The 20769-nt window shown below is 38.6% G+C and overlaps 1 protein-coding gene across 13 annotated transcripts in view; it reads left to right on the top strand.

Annotated features, from left to right (window-relative positions):
• Positions 1 to 579: 579 nt before the first annotated feature.
• VWA3B (von Willebrand factor A domain containing 3B) overlaps positions 580 to 20769 on the top strand; it is a 247173-nt gene continuing 226983 nt past the window's right edge. For 11 of the 13 annotated variants that reach the window (XR_013389397.1, XR_013389396.1, XR_013389395.1 and 8 more), the window contains exons 1-5: positions 580 to 783; positions 5061 to 5292; positions 14779 to 14873; positions 16884 to 17134; positions 18876 to 19035. Coding sequence is in view for 9 of the 13 variants with exons in the window: in XM_077915129.1 (XP_077771255.1) it covers positions 5097 to 5292; positions 14779 to 14873; positions 16884 to 17134; positions 18876 to 19035 (702 nt within the window). In the remaining 4 variants the exon portion in view is untranslated. The remainder of the gene's footprint in view (positions 784 to 5060; positions 5293 to 14778; positions 14874 to 16883; positions 17135 to 18875; positions 19036 to 20769) is intronic. The other 2 variants (XM_077915124.1, XM_077915131.1) reach the window with 2 other exon arrangements.

Here is a 20769-nt window from a genome sequence, read left to right as displayed (position 1 = left end):
CTCCCGTCTTGCCCTCCCGTCTTGGGCGCCTTCGCCCCTTACCCGGGCTCTGCGGTGTGTTATCTGCTTGTTAACTTAATTAATAAATATTCACCACCGTTGTTAATTTTCCTAGTAACAGTGGGTGCAGGGGTCGGTCCGTCCTGTTCCCTGGCGTGGGGCTCTTGCTTTGCGTCCCAAAGGAGGCTTCGGGGGCGGGGGGCAGCCCAGGTGGCTCAGCGGTTTAGCGCCGCCTTCAGCCCAGGTGTGATCCTAGAGACCTGGGATCGAGTCCCGCGTCCGGCTCCCTGCACGGAGCCTGCTTCTCCCTCTGCCTGTGTCTCTGCATCTCTCTCTCTCTCTGTGTCTCTCATGAAAAGAATAAATAAAATCTTAAAAAAAAAAAAAAAAAAAAAAGGAGCCTTGGGGACCCGGACAGCTTTCCCAACCTCGCCCTCAAACTCGCTTCGAAGCCCCGCCCCTTCGGGCCGCTGGCCCCGCCCCCGCCGGGCGCGCGCTCTGTGGGCGGGGCCGGCTCAGGGAGCCGCTCCGTGATTGGCCGTGTCCAAGCAACCGCGGCGACGCCGTGGACAACACGCCGCGCGCTTTGCGCTGGGGTCACAGAGAGATCGAACGTCTGGAATCCTTCGCGCCAAGCGGCGACCCTTCGCCCGCGGGAGTCGCCGCTTTATCAACCAGCGGGATGCGCACCTCACCCGCCCTCTGGGGTCACGTGGCCCTCAGGAGAGGGGAGGGCGGCTGCTGAACAGGAACCTTCTTGGCTCTCCTCCGACAGATTGCCTAGTAAGTGGGATGCCATCCCTTCCATGCCAGAACCTTCGAGGTGCCGAGGTGTTCCGCAGGCTGTGGAGGGAAAGCTTGGAATTCGGCAGTGTCCGACCGCCCTCCACGAGAGGTTCCCCGAGCTACCCTTTGGCAGTAGGGCCGGCTGAGGCACAGGTGGCCCACCCCACCCCGCTCCCCGCGGAGCTCAGTCGCGCTGCTGGAGGACCAGCTCTCCTGGTTTCCGTCTCACCATGGGCCGACAGTAATAAGAAGTGAAGTGCACGTGGGCTTTGGAGTTAACACAAGAACCAAGACAAATTTATTTTTAAGAAGTAGTGATAACATGAATAGTCTAAAACAAAGGGATCTGCTTGGAGTCCAGCTTTCTGCAACTTTCCGGGTCTGGATTATCCTCTGGTGCTCTTCCATTCTTCCACGCTTAACGTGGTTTTCACACTCACGTCACTAGAACGAGCCCCATTTTCTTTTCCTCTTTTTATGTGGGCATAAACCTTCCTTAGGTTTAGTTTCCACTTGGAAGAGTTTTCCTTTGGTCTTTTTGGGAGCTCTTGGTTTCTTTCTTCTCAGAAGTGACCTTCCTAGAGCAGCCCAATTATTCCTAGATTTTCTTTTCTTGGCCCCCGTTTTCTCAACTGTGGGCCAACCCATTTCAGTCTCCTTGCCTCTACCCACATGATTGGAGCAGATGATCAAGAAGGCATGGCTAGCCTTGCTCCTCAAGGCCGGAGAATAGAGGGAGGAGTAGATTAAGGGTTTCTGGGGAAGAGTTGCAGCAGGATACCCACTGGGGCTTTATTCCAGCTTCCTTTCCCCCTGGAACAATTGTAATTCAACATCCACATAAATCACAAGATAGATCAACATAATCTAGACTTCATTTTCAGCAAGGACTAACAAGGATATAGGACATTTTGGGTGTTGATAATAAAACAGAACTATACCAGATGTTTGAGCTGAATAATGGACTTGAATTTGTGTACTGTGCCTCCATCTCTGACCTTATAGGACCTACTCTCTTAAGCCATGACAACTTCAAGGTGCTCACCTCAGGACAACCTTGGGGCATCTCTTGGCTGCCCCCTATGGGCAGACTTCAGCAGCACAGGCTGGCTGCACTTGGAGCCCCTGGTTCCTTTGATTGGGGCCTTTGGCTTGTGCCCACTTAACCTTTCTATTTTTTCCCCCCAGGCTCTGCCAGTCTGCTCCTGCCTTCAGCTCAGACTTTCAGTCCTTCTTAGTCTTTTATTTTTTTTCTGTTTATACTTCTTCATTCTATTTGGAAATCCCTTCCTATTTTCCCCAAGCATTAGCTCTTGGGATAGATTTTAAAACTTAGGGCAGTGTTCAACGGTATTTGTTGTTTCTTACTTCTGGATTCCTCTGTTCCTCGATTTGCAATAACCTCGGGTAAAGAAATCTTGGAAAATCACACTAATAATAAAAGAACATAGCAATATCTGGAAAACAATATGTCTCCGTTAAAGAGACAGCTATTTCCTGATACTGGCCTTGTTCGACCTAAAAAAAATCACTGCCTTGTTTGAAAATCAGTATTCTCAGTAATTCTGAGTGATCAATTTAATTCAACTCAACACCATTACAAAGTGCCAGCTGTATCTAAGGCACGGTGCTGAGGACATTCATATAGTTTGTCCCTGTAGTCATTGAACCTTCTTTTAGTCTAGAGAACACATATCTGAAGTGCCCAAAGTCATACTGGGGAAGTGTCAATGTGAACGTTGGAACTTTGCTGGAGAGATGCTACAGAAGGTTGGTGAGGGGTCTGGAGAGGCTTAATGGAGGAAATAGAGTCTGAAATGGGCCTTGAAGGTTAAGATTTCACATAGGAGAACCACCTGAGACCAGCTTGGAGGTGAGAAAGCAGGTGGGTGATGTGTGGAGGGGTTGCTTTGTCAGGTCATTTGGCATCATTGCTCTGGTAGGCTTCCTTGCTCTGCCAGAATATCTCTTACCTAGTCTGAGCGAGTGATCCTTTCTTTTGGGAGATGCCCTTTCTTTCCTGTTTTCTTGGAATATTTACATTTTCCGGTTGCTTTCATTTCCGACAATATGGGTATTCTCAGGCTAAAAATCCCTAAGAATCGAGATCTGAATAAGAGTGACTCATACAGGTTCTCAAATTCAGTAGAGCCAACCAGACCTTTAAAAAATATTTACTTAAGTCTTTTTTAAAGCCATGTGAGTGCAGGAGGCACTGGGGCATGCACCTTAGCTGGAGGGTTCAGTTGCCTTTTGCTTAAAATCAAAACGGCTCCATTTGGCCTTAACACATATGACTTTTCTGAAACCTTTAAGTTTCCAAAATCCAGTTTAGGAGTCTTTTAAGGATAATTTACATAGCTGTGCTACCTTTTGAACCTATGACATGTAGTTCCCTCTAGTATGAAGAACATAGGCGGTGGGTGAATGTGTGTCAGGGAGAAGAAAGATTAATTGGACATGATGAAATAATAAAAAATCTTTATTCTGAGCTTCCTTTTCTTGTTTCCATGGAAACCGCTAGCCAAATTTAAAAGTCCTTCCGCTGGCAGTCTTTTTGGACAGATCTCAAATAGAAAGTTGAAGTCTGTTCTTATTTTCATATTCTGTGAATCTAAAGGAGGAGGAGAAGCCCAAACTTAATAGCCCATATGACTGGGAACTTGGGTGTAAAAAGGTACTTGGAGTAAAAGTGGGTATAAAAACAAGGTACAATTACTAAAGGATAATGACTTTTAAATAATTTATTTGGACATAGCTCTTTCCAGTCCATCAAGTGCTTTTCCATGCATTACTCATTCATTGCTAATAATAATATTCCTAATATCTTTTCATGAAACCTCCCTAGCTTCTGTCCAGTTGGCTTCTTTATTTGACTGATTTTCTTTTTTAAAGATTTTATTTATTCATTCATGAGAGACACTGAGAGAGAGAGAGAGGCAGAGACATAGGCAGAGGGAGAAGTAGGCTCCCTGCAGGAGCCCGATGTGGGACTTGATCCCAGAGCCTGGGATCATGCCCTGAGTGGAAGGCAGACGCTCAACCCGTGAGCCACCCAAGCGTCCCTTGACTGATTTTCATATCATAACAGAGACCTTCAGGGAATGTGGTTGGAGTTTTAGAAATGGGAAAAAAGAGCATTTCTGTTGTTGCAAAGTTTGACAGTCCAGGGAACAAACTTAAATGTGTTTCATGCTCTGGGTACAGAGGTTAAACAGACCTTTCTTTTTCTTCCAAGTTAATCACGCCCTGCCTGAAGTTGTGGTGAGTGGGTTAAGATTGCATGACAGTCTGGGCCACTCCTTTCCTCTTGTGTACACTAGCTATATTTAGGCAGGTCTAGATAAGTTTAATATGTAGCATATTGCCTTGAGTCTAGTTGGTCCCAGAACAGCTGGCCACATGATTCAGGATGTTTAAGTCCAACTTTATTTTTTTATTTTTTTTAAGTCCAACTTTAAAATAAGACATTTGGAGGGACGCCTGGGTGGCTCAGCGGTTGAGTGTCTGCCTTTTGCCCAGGGTGTGATCCTGGAGTCCTGAGATCAAGTCCTGCGTCGGGCTCCCTGCATGGAGCCTGCTTCTCCCTATGCCTGTGTCTCTGCCTCTCTCTCTCTCTGTGTCTCTCATGAATAAATAAATAAAATCTTAAAAAAAAAAAAGACATTTGGAAAGTGAATCCATGTATTCTATTCTGAGCCGTGATCTTGTTCCCACTCTGTCATTAGTTCCCTGTTACACATTCCACCTGTAGAACAGGTGTGTTTTCTCTCGGAGTTTTACCCTGTGTATCCTTTTTGGAAGTAAAAGGTTAGGTGTAATTATAATTGGAATATTGATGTGTAATGAAGGTTCAGGAGCAAATGTTTATTTTCCAAAATGGAAGAGCTTTGCATTTTTCTGGTTATAAAAGTAAATCCTTTTTCAGAAATGTTTTAATAATGTAAAAATTTAAACAACATAAGAAAGGCAAAAACTACACTTATGTCCACCACACAGATAAAAACTACTATAAACTGTTAACAGTTACCTTTCTCGATGTTTTTCTCCTTGTATATAGGGATATATGGATAGATATTGAATTTTGTGGATACATTTTAGCAATGTATGTGGATATGTTGTCAGCAAATATGCATCTATGTTAACATTTTTAACATGGTAGATGGAAATCCACTTAATGGTTGTACTGTAATTAATATGAAACCAATCCTCTGTTGATGTTAGATTGTTTCTAAGTCTTCAGGAATACTGATTTTTGACAATTGCCCTTATAGGAGGTCTCTGTGACTTACTTAGATCCCAATTCAGAGATGGCACTATCAGTCTTATCTTCCACCATCTCTGAGCAGCCGCTGCCGGGGCAGGAGGGACAAAGCAACACCAAAACAGACTTGGCTGGGCAGAGTCTCATCTCATCGGAGGAATGGCTTCAACTGCATGGGCTTAAGAACAACAAATTGACCTTGAAACAAATTCTGTCACAGATTGGATTCCCACACTGTGAAGGTAGAGTACTCAGAAAGCAACACTGATTGGAAAACACAACCAGAATGCCGTCCTTTAGCCTTTGAGGTGGCTGCATCAACTCCAAACCTCCTCAAACCACAGACCTCTGAGCTTTTTTGATCTCACATCCTTCTTGGCAAAAAACGTGCATGGACCCCCAATGCATGTGTGTTACATAGAAGTATGATTGTCAGTCCACTCATTAAATATTAGTGATGCTTAATTTCATTCTTAGTCCTTTTCAAGATGAAATAAAAAATAAATAGAAGTTGTACATACTCTAGCGGATGTCTTCTTCATCCCTTGGAATGTATAAACCCCTTTAGGAAGCTGTTGATTAAGACAATGGCTGTGTGTGGTTTTGGGGGAGAATGTGCTGTTTTCCTGTTGTGGCCTCTCTTATGTGACAGGCTAGCTTTTCTAAACACGTTTAGAAATTTGGTTCTGAATTTTCAGTAGTACTGCCCTCCAACAGGTAGTATGAAATGGATGAGGATGTGTTTTATTTTTGTTTTTATTTATTTTCTGATGACATACTGATTTGGGTTGCTACTGAAATATAGGGCCTGAGGACCCGGAATACGGAATGTCTTACAGAGTGTGAGATAGCCCACCCAGTAGGTGTATCCTGTCCAACATGTCAGTAACACCCCAGTTGAGGAGCACTCCTCCAGTCAGGCAATTTCCAGTACTTGGATTTTACTCAGTAATTCTGGATTAGCCAATTAATAAATTAAACACATATTTATTGAGTGGCCAATAATAACTATGTTTTTGAGATTTTTTCACTTGTTCCCTTGGCAGTGTTGTTCCATATTGGTCATAAGGAAGGTCTAGGGGATGCGGCTTTGGACTGATCTGGAGGTCCATTCTAATGGCAAGGCCTTGCTTTTCAGAGCTCAGGCTGTGTGTTCCCATTTATCCTTTCACAAGGGGTGGTACAGCCCTGCATCTTTGAAATACCTTTGGAATGGGGTTCTGCCAGAGTTGGGGTCTATGGGATTTTTTCCCCTTCTATATAAGGAAACAAAGCAGGAAAAGTTTGATGAGAAATTCTGTTCTGTATGGGTGCCTGGGTGTCTCAGTCAGTTAAACATCTGCCTTTGGCTGAGGTCATGAGCTCAGGGTCTTGGGATCAAGCCCCCTGTCAGTCTCCCTGCTCAATGGGGAGTCTGCTTTTCCCTCCTCCTCCGCTTCTCCCCCTGCAGGTGCTTGCTCTCCCTCTCTCTCTGAAATAAATAAATAAATAAAATCTTAAAAAAAAAAAAGAAGATGAAATTCTGTTCTGTAACAGGCATAGAGATTTTCTGTTTCATCATGCCAATGATGAAAGTTGGAAAGTTGTGTTTTTCAAGGTATTTGTCCTTTTCATCAATGTTTTTTAATATATTAACAAAACATATTTCATAATATTCCCTTATTATTTTTTAGTGCCTGCAGAATCTATAGTGATGTTCCTTCTTTCAGATATAATCTGTGGGGTTTTTTTCTCACTTCTTTCTTGATAAGTCTTGTTCAGGGTATATCATAACTGTTTTCAAAAAACCAGATTTGGGGTTTGTTATTGTTGTTGTTTTCCCTATTCTTTGTTTTCTCTTTCATTGACATCTGCTTTGAACTTTATTATTTATTTTCTTTGACTTACTTTGAGTTTAATTTTCATTTCTTTTTCTAGCTTAAGGTGGAAACTTAGATAATTGCTCTTAAGCCTTTCTTCTCTTATAGTCATTTAAAATTTCTCTAAGCATTCCTTTAACTGAATCCAAATCTTGATAGGTAATATCTTCATTGTTACTGAGTTCAGAATATTTTTTTTCTCTGGTAGCTTTTTTCTTTGATTCATTTTTAAAAGAAATGTTTAATTTGTAAATATTTCAGGATTTTAAAAGATACCTTGTTATCTAATTTACTACAATTTATGTCAGAAAACATAGCCTGTAACAGTTTCATCTTTTGAAATGTACTGAGATTTGTTTTATGGCCCAGCATGTATCTTGGTGCACATTTCATGCACACTTGAAAAGAATGTGTATTCTGCAGTTGTTAGGTGGTATTTGTAAATGTTCATTAGTTCAAGATGGTTGGTTTTATTCTATTCTAGAGATGTGCAATGTCTTCAGAGATTTTTTTGCCTTGTGGTTTTGTCCATTTCTCCCTTTAGTACTCTCAGTTTTTTTTCTCTCAGTTTTATTCATGTAGTTTGAAGCTCTAAATATATATACATTTAGGGTTGTCATATCTTTTTGATGAATTGACAAATTTTCAAATGTCTGTCTTTATCTCAGTTGGTAGGCCTCATTTTGATGTTTACTTTGTCAGATATTGATACCACTGTAGCTTTCATATGCTTCATTTGCATGTGGCATATATGTTTACAGTTTTTTTCCTTTTAAACTATCTGTAGTCTGTCTACTTAAGGAGTGCCTCTTTAATCCATTCTCATAGTCTCTTTTAATTGTAGTGTTTGATTCTGTACATTTAATAATTGATGCAATTAGATTTAGGTATGCCATTCTATTTGTTTTCTATTTGTCTTATCTTTTTCTTTCCTCTGTTTCCCATTTCCTGCCTTCTTTTAGGTAAATTGAATATTTTTTAATATTTCATTTCATTTAAATTTTTCCATTTAAATTTCAATGGGCTTTTTACATATGCCTTTTTACATTATATTTTCAGTGGTTGTTCTAGTGATTATATCCTTGTCACAGTCTGCTAAAAGTTAACTTTGTACTATATCATGTAAGATGTAAGAATCTTGCAACAGTGTAACTCCACTTAGCCTCACTCTGGTCCTTAGTATTATTGTTTTAATATATTTTATTTTTATATACATCAAAAATCTCATAAGCCAATGTTATAATTACTGCTTTAAAAAGTCATTTGTCTTTTAAAGAAACTGAGAGGGAAAAAATAACATTTTACAATCTATATGTTTATTATTTATAATATTCTTCCTTCCTGTAAGACTTGCAGTTCCATCTGGTATTTGTTCCTGAAGAATTTCTTTTAAGCATTGCTTATAGTGCAGGTCCTGCTACTGACAGATTTTCTTAGTTTTTGTTTATCTAATATTGTTTTTATTTCACCTCTCTCTCTTTTTTTTGGATGATTGATTGGTTGGTTGATACTTTTTTTTTTTTTTTTTGAGAGAAAGAGAACACGTGCACTCACACTTATGTGTGCTACAAGAGGGGGAGAGGGGCAAAGGAAGAGGGAAATAGAGAATCCTAAGCAGGCTGTACACCCAGCACAGAGCACAAGGTGGGGCTTGATCCCACAACCCTGAGATCATGACCTTAACCAAAATCAAGAGTTGAACACCTAACCTACTGAGCCACCCAGATGCCTCATTGGTTGATACTTTTTATCCTGAAGTGATAGCTTTACAGGAAGTTGCAAAGATAATATAGAAAGATCCCAAATACCCTTCACTATGTTTCTCCTAATGGTTACATCTTATAAAGTTATAGTATAATATCAAATTCCCGGATTTGATATTGATGCAGTGTATGTGAATAATTCTGTGTAATTTTAGCACTTGTGTAGATTCGTGTAGTCACCACCACAATCAAGATTCAGAATGTTTATCACCACAAAAATCTCCCATGTGTTACAGTCTCCCTTGTGTTATATCATTATGGTCGTACAGACCCCCTACCTCCAATATCCTTAGCTTCTGGCAACCATCAGTCTGTTTTCTATTCCTAATTTTCTCATGTAGAGAATGTTTATATAAATGGAATCTTGTAGTATGTGACCTTTTGAGATTGGCATTTTTTTCATTTGGTATTATTTCTTTGAGGTTCATCCAAGTTGTTGCATGTAGCAATGGTTTGTTTCTTTTTATTGCAGTAGTTTTCCAGAATATGGATGTACCACTGTTTGTTTAGCCAGTCATCTTTAAAGACATCTGGATACTTTCTTTTTTTTTTAAGATTTTATTTATTTAATCATGAGAGACACACGGGGGTGGGGGGTGGGCAGAGACACAGACAGAGGGAGAAGCAGACTCCATGCAGGGAGCCTGATGTGGGACTTGATCCCGGGACTCCAGGATCATGTCCTGGGCTGAAGGCAGGCACTAAACCACTGAGCCACCCAGGGATCCCCATCTGGGTACTTTCCAGTTTGGGCCCATTACAAATAAGTGTATTATGAGCAGTTGTTTATAGGTTTTTGTGTAACCATAAGTTTTCATTTCTCTAGGGTAAATGCCTAGGAATGGAATTGCTATGTAGTATGTTAAGTGTGTGTTTATTTATTTATTTTTGTTTAGTTTTATTTTATTTTGTTAAGATACTGCCACACTTTTCCAAGGTGGTTATACCATTCACTTCAGTAATATATGAGAGAAACAGTTTCTCTGCATCATAACCAGCATTTGGTTTTGTCACCATTTAAAAGTTTTAGCTATTTTAATAGTTGTGTAGTGATATTTCATTGTGGTATTAAGCCTGTATTTCCCTAATGTCTAGTTTTGTTGAACATATTTTCATGTGCTATTGTCTTTGGCAAAATGAATGTTTCTTCATGCCTTCTGATCATTTTCTAATTAAATTTTTTAATGTTTAGTTTTGAGAGCTCATTATATATCCTAGATATGAACATGGCTTGCAGATATATTTTCCTAGTCTGTAGTTTATGTTTTCATCCTCTTAAGAGAGTTTCTCAGAGCAAAAGTTTTAAATTTTGGTGATTTTATTGATTTATTGATTTTTTTGCTTATATGATCTTGCTAATTCTTAAAGACTTTCTCCTATTTTTTTACCAAAATTTTATAGTTTTACATCTTGTATTTAGCTCATGATCAATTTGAGTTACTCCCGGTATAAATTTCATTTTTGGACTATGGATATCCAGTTACTCCAGCCCCTTTATTTAAAATGAAAATATTTTAAAAGCTTTTGCACACTGAAGAAAGCCATCAACAAAAAGACAACCTACTGAATGGGAGAAGACATTTGCAAGTAATATATCCAATAAGGGGTTAATATCCAAATTATATAAAGAACTTATACAACTCAACTAAAAAAACAACCTGATTTAAAAATGGGCCGAAGAGCTGAATAGACGTTTTTTCCAAAGAAGATATCCAGATGGCCAACAGACATGAAAAGTTGCTCAACATCACTCATCATCAGGGAAATGCAAATCAAAACCAAATGAGATATTATCTCACACCTGTCAGGATGGCTAAAATAAAAAATACCAGAAATAGCAAGTGTTGATGAGGGTGTGGAGAAAAAGGAACCCGTATACACTGGTGGTGGGAATGTAAACTGGTGCAGCCACTGTGGAAAACACTGTGGACATTCCTCAAAAAATTAAAAATAGAAACACCATATGATCTAGTAATTCCACTACTGTGTATTTACTCAAAGAAAAGGAAAACACTCATTTAAAAGATTTGCACCCCTATGTTTATTGAAGCATTATTTACAATAGCCAAGATGTGGAAGCAACCTAAGTGTCCACTGATAGACTAATGGATAAGGAAGATGTGGTATATACCTACAATGGACCATTATGAATCCATAAAAAGGGATGAGATCTTACCATTTACAACAATAAGGATAGACCTAGAGGGTATTGTGATAAGTAAAATAAGTCAGACTGAGGGGGATAAATATTACATGATTTTATTCATGTGGAATCTAAAAAACAAAATGAGTAAACAAATGAAAAGCAGAGTCCGACCTATGCAGGGGACCTTTGATTGGGTTGTCTGAGTTGGTGGCATGGAGGACACAGGATTTCAGGTATGGAATGAGTAAGTCACAAGAATAAAAGGCACAGCAAAGGGAATATAGCCAGTAATATTGTAATAGTGACATATTGTAGCTACACTTATAGTGGGCGTATAACATAGTATTTGGAGAAGTTGAATCACTGTGTAGTGCACCTGAAACCAATGTAACATTGTATATCAATATAGGAAAATAAAAAATGAAATGACAAAAGACTGTCCTTTCTCTTTTGTTTTACTTTTGCATCTTTGTTAAAAATTAGGTAGTTGTACTTGTATAGGATTATTTTTGGGTTCTCTGTTTTATTTGTCCATGTGTCTGTGTCTCTACTAATAGATCTATATTAATATAATTGTGTAATGTCTTGAAATGGGCATACGGATTCCTCCACTTTAATCTTTTTTTTTTAATATTTCTTCCTCCACTTTAATCTTTTTCAAAATTGTTTTAGCTACTCTAGTTTCTTTGCCTTTTCACATTTTAGAATAACTATGTGTTTACAAAAATATTGCTGGCATTTTGATAGAAATTGCATTAAACCTGAGTGCCAATTTAAGAATTGACATCTTTACTATGTTGAGTTTTCCAGTCCATGAATATGGAATATTTTTTCTATCTATTTATGTTTTTGATTCATTTCATCAGTTGTAATTTTCAGTATACAAGTCTTGGACATGTTTTGTATTTTGTTTTTCTAATCAATTGTAAATGCTCTTGTGTTTTTAATTTTGGTTTCCACATGTTCATTGCTAATATATAGAAATATGACTAATTTTTTAAGGTTGACCTTCTATCCTGTGACCTCATGTACTGGTTCTAAGAATTTTTTTGTTACTCTTGATTCCTTGAGATTTCTAGGTAGACCATCATGTCCTCTCCAGATAAAGTTTTCACTCTTCCTTTGTGATCTATATACCTTGTATTTCCTTGTCTTACAATGTGCTGGCTAGAGCTTTCAGTACTGTGCTGCAGCAGTGAGAGTAGACATTCTTACCTCATATTAGATCTTTGGGGAAAGCTTTCAATCTTTTACCACTAAGTATAATGTTAGCTGTAAGTTTTTGTAGAATTAAAAAAATCAGGTTGAGGAAGGTCTCTTATTTTCCTAATGTGCTGAAAATTTTTATTATGAATGGGTATTGAATTTTGTCAAATGATTTCTCTATGTCAGTTGAAAGGATCATGTGATTTTTCTTTCTTCCCTAGCCTATTAATTTGGTTGATTATATTGATTGGTTTTTGAATATTGAGCCAATATAGCTAATGCATTTTTGATATGTAATCATGAAGGATATTAGTTTGTAGTTTTTTTTTTATGCTTCCTTTGTCTGGTTTTGGTATGAAGGTAATATTGGCCTCATAGAATGAGTAGGGAAATGTTCCCTTGTATTCTATTTTCTGGAAAATATTATGTAGAATTTTAATTATTTCTTACATGTTTAGTAGAGTTCTCCAGAGAACCTATCCAGGCCTGGGGATTTCTTTTGAAAAGTTTTTAATTATAAATTCATTTCCTTATTAAGTAGGATCTATTTCATATTAAGAAAGTTGTGGCAGTTTGTGGTTTTTGTGGAATTCATTCATTTCATCTGATATGTGTTTGTGTGGAGTTGGTTACAGTATTCCATTATTCTTTTGATTTCTGAAGGGTCTTTTTTTTCTGTGCCATTCCTGGTATCAGTAATTCATGTCTTTTTTCCTTTTACTTTTGTCAGCTTTATTAACCTTATTAAAATTCAGCTTTTTATTTAATTTATTTTCTCTATTGCTTTCCTGTGTTCAATTTTCTTGATTTCTGCTTTGGTCTTTATTTTATATTTCCTTCTGTTTACTTTAGATTTGTTTTGCTATTCTTTTTTAGTTTCTTAAGATGAGAACTTAGAGTATTGATTTGAGGCTTTTCATCTCTTCTTATATAAGCATTTAGTGCTATAAATTTCCCTCCTGGCAGTTCTTAAGCTGTGTTCCTCACATTTTTATATGTTGTATTATCATTTTCATTCAGTTTAAAGTATTTTTAAAATTTTCTGTTATATTTCCTCTTTGACGCATGGAATTTTTAGAAGCATGTTATTTAGTTTCCAAGAGTTTGGACATTTTCTTGTTATCTTTTTGTTACTGATTTCTAGTTTGTTTCCATTGTGGACAGAGAACATGCTCTGTTGTTTTTAGTTCTTTTAAAGGGTTTTTTTTTTTTTTTATAGCCATGGATATGATTTGTCTTGGTATATATATTCTGCACTTGAAAAATAATGTGTATTCTTTTGTTGTTGTGTAGGTTTTTCTTTTCTTTCTTTTAAAAACATTTTGTTTATTAATTTGACAGAGGGAGTGAGAGCACAAGCAGAGGGAGTCACTGGCAGGCAGAGGGAGAAGCAGGTCCCCCAAGGAGCAGGGAGCCTGATGTGGGGTTCGATCCCAGGACCCTGGGATAATGACCTGATTTGAAGGCAGATGCTTAACAGACTGAGCTACCCAAGCACCCCTGGATTTTTCTATAAATGCCGATTAGATCCTGTTTGTTGATGGTATTGTTGAGTATCCTTGATGGTTTTCTGTCTTGCTATTCTATCAACTATTGAAAGGAGCAATATTGAAATTTTCAATTATAATTCTGCATTTGTCTTTTTTGCCTTTCAGTTCCATCAGTTTTTGCTTAAGATATTTGCAGTCTTTTGTTTGGTGCATACACATTTAGGATTGCTATGCTTCCTGGTGGGTTGACACTTAAATTTATATAATGTTCTGCTCTATCCCTAGCAATATTCTTTGCTTTAGTTTACTTTTCTTATATTAATAAAGTCGGTTTGCTTTCTTTTTATTAATATTTAAATGATGCCTCTTTTCTTTTTATACTTTTAACTTATATATGTCTTTATGTTTGAGGTAAGTTTCTTGTAGATACCCTATGATTGGGTCATTTTAAAAAATCCTCTTTGCCAATCACTAGCTTATTTTCTCTTTTTAAATTTACTTATTACATTTTGATTTTAATTCCAGTATAGTTAATATACAATATTATATTAGTTTCAGGTGTACAATATAGCAATTTGACAATTCTATCCATCACCTGGTATTCATTTTGACAAGTACATTCCTTAATCCCCATCAATCACCTATTTCACCCATTCCTCCACCCATCTACTCTCTGATAATCACCAGTTTGTTCTCTGTGGTTAAGAGTCTGTTTCTTGGTTTGTCTCTCTCTCTGCTTTTTTTTTCTTTGCTCATTTGTTTCTTAAATTCCACGTGAGTGAAATCATATGACATTCAGCTGTAAAAAACAAAAATGAAATCTTGCCATTTGCAATGACATGGATGGAGCTAGAAAATATAATGCTAAGTGAAATAAGTCAGAAAAAGCCAATCACTAACTTTTAATTGTTCTACTCAGGCCATTTACACCTAATATGATTATTAATTTGTTAGAGCTTAGACTGTGTATTGCCTTTTTGACCTCTGTCCTAATCGTTCTGGACAAAAGAACCGGGAAACCAAGAAATAAACTTTGGTTTTCTTCTCCATTCATTCGTATTAAAGGATTATGCATGTCATAAATAGTTAACATATATCATAGCACCTAGAAACACTTCATTATTTATGACAGAATACCAAGCATCACAAATTTTTGGTGTCACTAGAGATATAATTTGAATGGTGTCAGGGAAAAATTTTTGAAATAAAAATAAGAAACGTTGGTAATGCACCATTTTGACTGCTTTTCGTTATAAAAATGCAGATTATGTGACTTCTCTGGGGAGACTTGTGGCATCCCGGTATGCTGATGGCCTGTTCCCACAGTTCTGCAGACCTGAAGACGGCAGAGTATACAATGTAAGTCAGCATTCCCTTGATGGACAGGCTCTATGTCCTGCTTCTGAGGTCTGGGAGTGGCCTATGTGAAGAGGCTTACACTGCTTCCTATGGATGCAGTGGAGCCAAGGCCTTATCAGGGCTGGAGGCTTTCTTGTGGCAGCGTGGAGCGTGCTGAAAGTTATGGCTTAGTTAGGACCTGGGAAGGGAAACACTTGACCTCTTAGAGATGAATGCATAAAGCTGTTGACCAGAAAGTGAAAATGTTTGCATGCATATCAATACTTTGTTTTCCCTTGAAAATAAAGGCAAAAGAATAGTATGACCAAAGTTAGCTGATAGGCAAGAGCAGCTACTGACCTGACAAATGCCATGGAGATAGAGGGCCACTTTTACAGGTAGTAGTGGACAGAGCAAGCAGCACCTCTTACCGAGGTCCTTAATTCTGGCAGTTCAACACATGACTTGTGTATACCCGTAAGTGTCTGTCCCTATGCACACCCTGGCCCACCACAGGAAGTTCAGAAAGACACATTCCTATCACATCACTTTATGGATATTTGTTCATGTCACTGTATATCTGTGTACCACCTGGTAATTTCTTAATATTTAAAAAATTTAGGGGTGCCTGGTTGGCTCAGTTGGTGGAGCATGCGACTCTTGATCTCAGGGTTGTCAGTTTCAGCCCCACATTGGATGTAGAGATTACTTAAAAATAAAAATCTTTAAAAAAAAGTTTAAATTACATTTTGAACTTAGCCTGGTCGTAAGCAATAATATCCAAAGAATCCTGAGTTCGGTGTGCTAAGTATATTTTTTTATCTGAACTACATGGAAATCAGTAGGACTATTGTAACATCCATCTTTGTCATCTCATCACCTTCACAGCCACTGTGACATGGTCTTATCCTTGTTTCTGTACTGTGGTAGGAAGTTTAAAAAGTGCTGTGAATATTGATGAGAGATTTAGGAATTTTGCCATAAGCAGCCATGGAGAGCAACAGGAAGTGGTGCTGGAGCTTGAGGGATAAGCTGGAGAGACGTAGGAAATAGAGAAGAAAAGCAGTTTAAGGCAGAGGGAACGACATGAGCCAAGGCATGAGAATGTGGAATTATGTGGTGTGTTCAGAAAACACATTTTGCTTAACAATTTAGGTTATTTATACAGGGGTGCTCTGAGTGTTGTTAAAGGTAAAAATAAGTGCCAGGTCCTTCAAAATTTGATTCTTCACAGAATAGGGCACATTTTTTTCTTATTCCTTTTTTGTGTTCTTCTGCCTCCTTACTCCTTAAGAGGCCTTGTGCAGTTGTGACTGATCTGTGTGGACTGATGGTTTGTGTATACAAGAAATTGCCTGCAAGCCTCTGTCTCCTTTCAGGGATCTCTAAGTCATCAAGTGATCCAGGTACTGGGAAGCTTGGCCTCAGAGACAGAGGATACAGGGCACAGGTTGTGAGCAGGAGGATGAGTCACTGGGTGGCATCCCTAGAGGAAGCCAGGCAGATGTGCTGGCACGTCTAGAAGCATTTTCAGAAATATTTTTGGCATGTTGTCCTTAGGAAAACTTTTTGGTGAGACTTATTTTTCCATCTGCTTTTGCTGATTTCTCTTTTCTTGATCTCTGATTCCTTGAAAGTTCTTTTCTTCTACCTAATTCCTGAAAGTGTCCCCTGGACATCTTCTGGTAAAGATAATTCTATAATTATAAAGATAAAATGTAATTTAGAAACAGGTTTTTTTCCTTTTAAGTGCTTTGCTTTGAATAGATCACATCATCATCATTTCTTCTGTGAGGAATCATCCAAAGGTTTTTTTCTAGTTAAAAGATTGGAATACTTCCTCCTGGATTATATGGGGTTTGGAGGATCATCTACAAAATTGTTATTAATGTCCTGTTCTTGCTGGCAGAGGCCATGACTCAGTGGGTCCTGTTGTTTTGGTTGCATGATAGTTCAGATGACATATGCTGGTGTTTTTTTTTTTTTTTTCTCTGTTTCTTCTTTTTTTAATCTGTTTTGATTTTCTTTAAGTTGACAGCTAAATCAGAACTGATCTATCAGTTTGTGGAACATCTAACACGAGCTGTGGAGAGTTACAAGCAGCGGATGGACTGGCTCACCAGCAGAAGCCGGCAAATTTTTGGTGTCATCTTGGAACAGTGCATCACCATAGTGCTGGATTTTGGTGGCATGCTGGAGGAGGAGCTTAATCTGTGTCAAGATGCTCTAATAATGGTCCTCCGGGAGCAGGTAGCTCACATAGCCAAGTTTAATATCATATGGTGAGTTCCCATTGGAAGGGGATATTTCAGTAAAACTTCATAAGTAGTTTTCTTTTATTTGGAGTTAGGTAACATAATTAACATAGTTCTTTGGGGAGGGAGGAGGTATCACCTTGTCATTTCCTAGAATATGTGATTCCAGGATAAGACCTACAGTAAAAACTTTTTATCTGCTTTGCGTGTAGCATCTTCGTTTTTAAATTAGAGATTTACAAACCTACTTTTCTTCAATGCATGGTAAGGTCAAAATATGAGAATAAGAATTACATTGAATATATATTTAAGGCCATAAAAATCCTGTCATTTTAGATTTTAGCCTGAATAATGAACTCAGCCTTGTCACAGATATCACTGTTTTCAGACTGAGCTCGTGACTTCCCTTGTAAGTTGATCCCCTTAATACAACAGCAGGTGGCCGGTTTTATAGAATTTCCCATATTTCAGAGTTTTCACAATTATTTATGGATTCTTGAATTCAAGAGAATTTGGGCTGGAAGGCCAACTTTTCATGTGGAACAGTGGTTTTACCTCCCTGATAGGAAAAATCTGGATGAAGCGGGCATCTCTCTGAGTTTTTCTTTTGAAGAAAATATTTTCAGCTAAACAAATGATGTCTTTGGGGATGACACCTAATTGTGTTCTATCACAGATTCCTATTTCTGTCACAGATATATTACTGAAGGAATAACGTCTTAAGTCTGCAATGCCTTAGCTTTTTGGGAACCTATGCTATTGTATTTAGGCCACTCAGCCTGATTTCTACCCAGAGGGGCCACATAGAGGTGACCCCTCTATGTGTGAGGCAGCCTCTGTCTCAGGGTGGGTTATGATGAACAGCCAAGGCTGGCTCATTAGTCCATGATTCATGTAGTTCTTATAATTATGAATATATAAATGATTCATATAATTTGTTTGATTATAAACACAGAGATAAATAAATTCAAATGGCTTTTCTTTCTTTTCTTTTTTTTTTTAAAAGATTTTATTTATTCATGAGAGACACAGAGAGAGAGAGGCAGAGACATAGGCCGAGGGAGAAGTAGGCTTCATGCAGGGAGCCCGACGTGGGACTCCATCCTGGGTATCCAGGATTACACCCTGGACTGAAGGCGGTGCTAAACCCCTGAGCCACCTGAGCTGCCCATGGCTTTTCTTTCTTGAGGGGAATTCCATTATTCCTTTCTATGTCCAAACTACATGATTTCAACATATAGTCCCAGGATTTAAAAACTAGTGCTTTGCTGAACTCAATACTATTTTTGATCCAGAGGGGTAACTGATTGGAATTCAGAACAATGAAAACAGCGTTTTAAAAGAATTAGAAATGAAATTTTAGAGAAATAAAATTGCTGCTGATTTATAAATCTTAATGCTGTGAATCTTTATACATTTACTATTAATGGAAGATAGTTGTATATAAACTGGTTGTTTATGAAAATAACTCCCTCAATAATTTTAATGCAGCTGTTAATATCTACATTTTCGAGATTTTTAAATTCTCCTATATGCATTGTCTTTCCTAGTCAGTACAGCTTATGGAAGATAATGGTGCTTTGGAAAGCAATCTTAAACAGCTCACCTGATATGTGGGGCCAAGAGCTGCATTTAGAGGGCCAAGAGCTGTATTTTCTTTCCTTCAGCTCTGGTGATGTTAAGTGGCTTGTTGTTCTCAGCTCTGAGACTGAGGGCTGAGAGCTGTGTTGCCCACTGTCCCATGACAGGGCTATGTGATTGCTTTCAGGATTTCTCAGGAGCCTGTGAAATGGCAGGAAAATGCTGCTCCTGTGACAGAACAGTCCATAGCTGCTGCCATCAGTTGGGTTGAGAAACTGCCTTTTGAGCTGGCTGTGAGCCAGGCTAGCCGCCTGGATGTTCTGTTGGAAGCTGGGAAAGACAAAACGGTAAGTGTGCATCCATGGTGAGCCCCAGGTCACATAGGTGGCATCAAGTTTGTCTCTTCACACCCAGTATCCTCATACTGTCTTTCAGCTGACCTGGGTCCTCCCAGCAGCATCCCACAGAGATCCTATCTCTGGCATTGAGGAGCCCTATAAGTCTTAATCCTGTTCACCTCTGAATTTTGAACCAATTGAGAAATAGGTGATGGGCCCCAAGTGGGAATCAAAATAGCAGCTTTGGTGATGGCAGAGCCAGACCAACCAAAATAAGAATCTCTAACCCTGCCTTCTGAGCCTGGCAGGGCTCCCTCTGGGTGGTTAGGGCATAGGGTAGACCCTCATTTAGCCAGTGCCAGCAGAGCCACATGCTGCTCACAGCCACTGAGCATTGAGAAAGGACAGGAAATTAGGCATAGTTGTTCATATCTCATATTTTAATTCTGCTCTTTTTATCCTGACAATTAGATAAATCAGTCTGTCTCTTATGGGGGAGAGAGGTTGGGAAGACTCTTCATAGAACCCTGAGTTTAAGGATATAGGGGTTCCCCACATCTATGTTCTGCATCTCTCCCAGTTCCTCTTCTTCACAAATGGGTCTGTCATGTGCTTTTCAAGGTAAAGTATATTTATGCAGATGAATCATCCATTTTTTAATATTACTGCATTCACATGTGCTTTTTTGATAGGACCTTTTGAATATGAAGCTTTACTTGGAAGAAGTGTTGAAATGACAATGGTTTATGTTCTTTTAGCCATAAGGGTGTTTGTTTTTGTGAGTGATTCTAAGGATGGGACTTGAAAGGAGTGGCAAGCTAGTGGGGAAGGACTCTGGGCAGGTGGGGTCCTTTGGCAGCCTCAGCTTCCCTGGGGAACAGATCTGCTTTCCTTTTGGATATAAATACTTAATTAGTGCTTATTGATTGATATTAATTAATACTTAATTGCTTCCTCTGCTCTGGACTCTTGGTGATTCTGTGGATTTCGTGCTTTACTTTGCTACATTAAGAAGTCCTTTCTTGGGCAAGGAGGCCATGTGCTAGCACCTTGAAAGGATAGCCCCCAGTGGTCACCAGACTGTTTATTGATACTGAGGATGATAGTTTAAAATTGGAAATGCATTGTTTATCCTTTCGAAGCCAGAGGAACAAATGGTTCCCATTAAAGAACAAAATAGAAGCTACTTTGTTCTTTGGCCTTTCAAGTTTGTTTTAACATCTGTAAAATTTCAATTGTCTGGACACTATAATAAGCATTCACAAATGGAACATTATACAGGCTCTTAGATCCGTGTGCGTGCATGTGTGTGTGTCCGTGTGAGCATGCCTGTATGTACACACATGCACACACGGGTGTTCTGTTTCTTTGTTCACCTGGCAACCTCCGTCATAGCTGACTCTGGTGACATGCCATGACTTGAAGATTTCCTGGTAACCTTTGATTTTCTATTTTACTTCTCTCTGGTTTGTGCTTCTCCTTTTTTGGGTTCATCTCCAGCCCAGGAAATATGGAACAATTAGTGAGTTCCAAGGAAGTTTTATAGAAGAGGAAGAACCCAGAGAGAGGTTAACAGGCACTGATTATCAAATGTCACTTAAAAACTCTTGAGAAGAGACTGTGGAGTATGGCAAATATACAACATGTTCAGACCACTGTATCCTTCTTCCTAGAGCTTATATCTGATGTGGTTCCCTAGGAAAATTCTAGTAACTGCAACTGCTTCCTATATAAAAATGCCAT

This window comes from Canis aureus, chromosome 11 (assembly GCF_053574225.1).
Source record: "Canis aureus isolate CA01 chromosome 11, VMU_Caureus_v.1.0, whole genome shotgun sequence".
NCBI lineage: Eukaryota > Metazoa > Chordata > Mammalia > Carnivora > Canidae > Canis > Canis aureus.
The sequence above is the reverse complement of the archived record's forward strand: the minus strand, read 5'-3'. Positions and strand labels throughout refer to the sequence as shown.